General features: G+C 41.4%; 1 protein-coding gene across 2 annotated transcripts in view; it reads left to right on the top strand.

Annotated features, from left to right (window-relative positions):
• Positions 1 to 105: 105 nt before the first annotated feature.
• The window catches only part of NDUFA12 (NADH:ubiquinone oxidoreductase subunit A12), a 13,766-nt gene continuing 8,413 nt past the window's right edge, over positions 106 to 5,458 (top strand). The window contains exons 1-3 of one of the 2 annotated variants that reach the window (XM_019641747.1): positions 112 to 275; positions 1,180 to 1,262; positions 2,409 to 2,496. In XM_019641747.1, the coding sequence (XP_019497292.1) occupies positions 190 to 275; positions 1,180 to 1,262; positions 2,409 to 2,496 (257 nt within the window). In that variant the 5' untranslated portion in view covers positions 112 to 189. Of the gene's footprint in view, positions 276 to 1,179; positions 1,263 to 2,408; positions 2,497 to 5,458 lie in introns of both variants that reach the window. The other variant, XM_019641746.1, reaches the window with a different exon arrangement.

Consider the following 5,458-nt stretch of genomic DNA (forward strand, 5'->3'; position numbering starts at 1 on the left):
CGGTAAGAGCTTACCGCGCCTTGGGAGATGAGAAAGTGGCCGCTCGGGGGCGCTCCAGCTCTGCGCACGTGCAGAACCACCTCCGCGTATTGCGCACGCGCCGGTAGGAACCTCGGGTCCCTGCTGCTGAGTGCTTCCCCTCGGTGCATTTTCAGCGGCGCACCCGGGAGGCCGGGCCTGCGGGAGAAGATGGAGTTACTGCAGGTCCTGAGGCGCGGGCTGCAGCAGGTCAGCGGCCACGGCGGCCTCCGAGGCTACCTACGAATTTTCTTCAGGTAGGTGGCCAGAGCCATGCTCTTGGCTCTGGGCTGGACTTGCGCTGTCTGGGTTCTTGGAAAGGGGTGCGGGTTTGGGTCACCTTGGAGAAACCGCAGCTCTGGTCAAGGACATCTGGCCCAATTTCTGCCATTCTTCCCCGAGGCCGAAGTCTCTGTCCAGGGTTCTCCCAGAGACAGGGCCAAAGCCAGCTCTAGAGACAGAGCTGTGACATGGCGTCAAGGGCACCAGGACTGCACCACCCCTACCCTGCCTGCTTCCTGGAGAGTAATGATGAGCATTGTCAAACACTCAACTGTGTGACCTTGGAATAATTTTTTCCTGTCACTGGCCTTCAGTTTCCCCCTTTACAGCAAGGCGTTGAACAAGGTGATCATAATGGTCCCCACTAGTCCTGACATTCGTTGAATCGGACAAGCAGTGTCGTCCGCAGAAGCCGAATTGAATACCAAGAGTCGAGTGAAATCCAGGACATTCGTATCATTTTAAGATGAAATACTTTGGCTTCCAGGTTTCCTGAAGGTTTTTGCTAACTCCAGTGCCTCATGGCCTAGGGATAGTAGATAAAAGTAGTCTTGTAATTTGGAGATATTCCATCTATATATTTACTGTAATTTAAGTATATCAGTTGGATCCATTTATGTTGTGCTGCCTACGTGGTACTAGGGGCAACATGAGCACGAATCCTAAGCTCCCAATTGACAACTTAATTTCAGCAGTGTGTAGTGTGAGCCTGGAGATGAAGGCCAGAAGTGTATATCTAGTGACCATTCCCACACATCTCCTCATTTTCTCGTTGATGCAGCAGCCTTTATTTCTGAAAGCTGATATCCTCACTTTATTAATGCTTGCGTTTTGAACAAAGAATCATTCTAAAATATCTTTTCTTTTGGATATTCACAGGACAAATGATGTGAAGGTTGGTACATTAGTGGGGGAAGACAAATATGGAAACAAGTATTATGAAGATAACAAGCAGTTTTTTGGTGAGTGCAGTGTTTTTTGTGGGGTTTTTTTGCTATAAATAATGGGAGTGAGATTGAGACTTGATTTGACTCTTATTTTCCATAATATACAGGGAGCTTCTTTAATGAATGTAGAAACCTACAGATACTTTTTTTATGTCATGGAATTTTGTTTTGCATGTTGTTTGTAAATTGAAATATTTTTACTACAAATAATGGACCATTTTTCCATATGAGTAAGTTGGATGTATCTACAGCATTCTTTTTTGTTTGGATATTTGTGGTTTCGTATTAAAAATTTTTTTAATAGCAACACAATATTCCACTGTATGGGAGAGTCATTATTTTTTCAACCACTTCACTAGTGATGGACATTTAGATTGCCTTCAACTTTTTGCTATTAGAAACAAAGCAGTGAACTTGCTTGTAACTATATCCACTTTTATTTGTTTAAATATTTTAAGAATAAATTTCTGAAAATGGAATCGCTGAGTCTGAGTATGCACATTTAAAATTTCGGTATACTCGTATGTATGGCGAGATCATTAAGGCCCAGCCAGCTCTATCATCATGGTCTAACTCAGTGAAACCTTTCCCAAGGTTTCCTCCATCTGTCTTCATGTTCCCTTGCCTTATTGGATTATAGTTTACTTTTAGTTGCTTAAGATTGATTTATTTAATAGAAGAAGCAAATCCTGACTGAAATCTGTATATCTAACCATCCTTTATAATGTTTACTTACTATGTATAATCGCCAATTTCCCGAAGGATTTCTGGTGGCCATTTAAAAATATTTACATGGAAACATAGACTTCAAGTATGACTGGCTGGGAATACTTCATCTACCCTCCCCGCCACTCCTTTGACGGGTGGGCTGAGGGAGAAGCAAAGAGTCTCCACTGTGGGAAAGGCCTGAGCCTCACCCACAGGGTCAGTTGTGTGGCTGCCGCCAGGCTGTTGATAAAAGCTTGCCATACATTTATTTCCTGGAGCTTGCGCTCACTAATATACCCAGGGTACTATTCTTCTAACGTTTCTGTTAAGTAAGAGCACATTAAAGTCTTATCTTAATAAAAAAGTGGTCTTCTTTGATATTATGCAGTTGTGCTTTTTTTAAAGTTGTGTTTATTTTGTCAGATCTTTCTAAATGTTAATCTTTCCACCCAGGCCGTCATCGATGGGTTACATATACTACTGAAATGAATAACAAAAACACATTCTGGGATGTGGATGGAAGCATGGTGCCTCCTGAATGGTAAGCTAAGCCAACATTTTATTTTATTTGGCTTGGCAATATTTGTTTCATTACGCAGATATTTGTTGAACATCTATTTATAAGGTAGTCAGTGGTGTTCTGACAGTCATCATTCTGTCCCAGTTATGATGACTGTAACAAGTTACCCTAAAACTTAGTGTTTTAAAACAACAATAGTGTTTATTTCTCATAGTTTTTGTGGGTAAAGAGTTCAGACAAGACACACTCAGGGTGGCTTATCTCTGCTCCAGGATGTCAGGCTTCAGTGGAAGATTCAACAGCTGAATCCTGGAATCATCGGAAGACTTGTTCACTTGATATCTGGCATTCAATGCTGGTTGTCAGCTAGAGGCACAGCTGGGGCATTGGGTTGCAACACCCTCTTATAGCCTGGGCTTCCTCAGTCAAGTGCTCTTAGAGAGAGAGAGAGAGAGAGACAGAGAGAGAGAGACAGAGAGAGAGAGAGAGAGGCAGAAGCCATATTGCCTTGTCCAACTTAGTCTTGGAAATCATCCAGTATCAATTCCGCATTCCATTGGTCGAGGCAATTAGAAAAGGGCCCAAGTTTAATGAGACAAAACCTAGACCCTATCTTTTGATGGAGGTTTGTCAACATCACATTATATGTTGGGATTTATAGTGGTGTGGCTGTCTTTGGGGGAAAAACACTGTGTCACAGTACCACTTGACTGTGGGTGAGGGAAAGTCAAAAAGGGCTCTGGTTCTGATCTTCTTTAGCAATTTGACCTTAAGCAAGTTCCTTAACCTCTCTGGGGCTTAGCTTTCTCACCTGTAAAATGAGAGCCCCCAAATTTCTTATATCTCTAAAAACTATGATTTTATAATATAGCCATTTTAAAATGAAATCCTAAAAGCTCTTAACTTCAATTACCAAATTTTATATAAAATACTTCAAAGCAAAGTACTGATATCTATTCTATAGATTGCTGAGATAATACCATCTGGTTGATATACGTTTAAACTCTGAAGATCCTTTCCAGTTAGTCTAGAAAATTCCACCAAAAACTAGAAATAAGTGTATCAGGTTAACTGTAACATTTTATTTTAGCCAGACTTGATCATCAGAAAGTTTTGGGCTCTATTGAGTAGAAACTGGGATAATCTCAGTATTCACTTCCATTCTAAGGACTCAGTGAGAAATCCAGGCGTGTCACGTAAGTGAGTGAAGTATGGATGTGAGACAGTGGAAAGTAGTGGGGGCTATAAGGAACTGAGAAGCACACACTCCATCAAAGAGCTCGGCAGCCCTGTTCATCTCTCCCCGGTTCTGTCAGCTGAGAATTCAGCCAGGGGTTTCTAGATGCAGTTTTTTTAAGAGAAAGTGGAAATCTGTATTTCACTGTGAAATTTCTTGTTTTTTAAGTGTTAATTTAAAATATTCATTAACTTAAATACAGCACTATCCAATACATGATGGAATGTTCTATACCTGTTCTGTCCAATAAGGTAGCCACCAGCCACATGTGGTCCAGAGCAGTTCGTAATGTGGCTAATGTGACTAAGTAAGGAAGTGAATTTTTAATTCTATTTAAATTAAATAGGGTACTTGAATAGACAGACTAGTTATTTTAAAATATTATGTAAACTAAGCAAACATGTTTGTAAGATTTCACCTACAACCAGTTTTCAGCCTCTGATGTTATTACTTGGTCTAATTAGGAGTGTTGTAGTTTGAAAACCATGATACTGGATTTTGTGTTTATAATAAAACTCACTGGCTCTCAGCAGCACTGATGGTACATTTGAGGCTGGACTTTGTATTCTTTTTAATGGGAAATAATAACCTGTGGTTCTGTTAAGATCTGAGGAGCTGTAATTTTCGTTTTAGAGCTGTCTCCCTTCTCTGAAGAGGCTTTCTGTACGTCAGGGCACAGTGTGAGACCAAGGTCTCAAAGCGGAGTGTTGGCTTTAGGAGGTGAGGTGTCCTAGTTTTTATTTGTTTAGTTGATTGTTTTGGGGGTGGGGGTAGGGTTGGTACCAGTAGGACATGGAAGGTCAGTGGTCTGTCTTGTTCATACTGAGATCTATCTCCTTCTAAGAACTCATCTAACTTCAGTACTTAGGGTCTAAATTTTGGGAGATGGAAGAATGGGGGGCGGTGGGGAAGGGATCTGGCTTAAATTATGTGAGATGAACATTTAAAATTATAAAACAGTAAAAAACCCGAAAGGATAAAGGTACTATTCACCCAAGCTGGCCCTTTTGTATGATCTGACCACATGAGAAAGAAGCTGAAAGCTGTAGAAGACATCACTCTGGCTGGCGCCTGAGGGCCATTGAAGATTCAGAGCTGAATTTCTTTGTGGAGTGGAGCCTCCTACAAGCTGAGTCCCTTTACTGACCCCTGTTTGTAAGGGAAGCTTGAAGGCCTATGACCAGTGATTGTAGGGAGAAGTGATGATGGACAAGCTCAGCTGCTTGTTTCTCTGACTCCCTTTTCGCTCCTACAGTGTAGAATACTAAATCTGTGGATTCATACCTTTGGTTTGACTCCTGAATAAATTCGAACTTGAGTTGATTTATCTTTAATCAGAGAGCCAAGTGTTATCTTACGCATAGAGTAATGAATAACAAATACAATGTCATATTTATTCATTCAAATAACTATTTTTCATGTTCCTACCAGGTGCTAAGAACTATTGTAGGCACAGAGGATACAGCAGTGAATAAAACAAAGTCGTTGCTCTCATGGGAGGAAGTAGAAAAACAAATATGTTATATATTTTAGGCAACAATAAATACAAGGGAGATAAGATGAAGCTGGCATTCATCAAGAGAAAGAGCATGGGTGGGTGAGGTGGCGGGTTCATGCTGGGGTTAGGGAAGACTTCTTGGAGAACATGACATTTGAAGAACAGGGAGGAGTGGGGTGGAGAGTGAAGAGGTCCAGGCAGCTGAAGCCGTGTGTGTGTGTGTGTGTGTGTGTGTGTGTGTGTGTGTG

This window comes from Hipposideros armiger, unplaced genomic scaffold (assembly GCF_001890085.2).
Source record: "Hipposideros armiger isolate ML-2016 unplaced genomic scaffold, ASM189008v1 scaffold_63, whole genome shotgun sequence".
In the NCBI taxonomy this organism is placed as follows: Eukaryota; Metazoa; Chordata; class Mammalia; order Chiroptera; family Hipposideridae; genus Hipposideros; species Hipposideros armiger.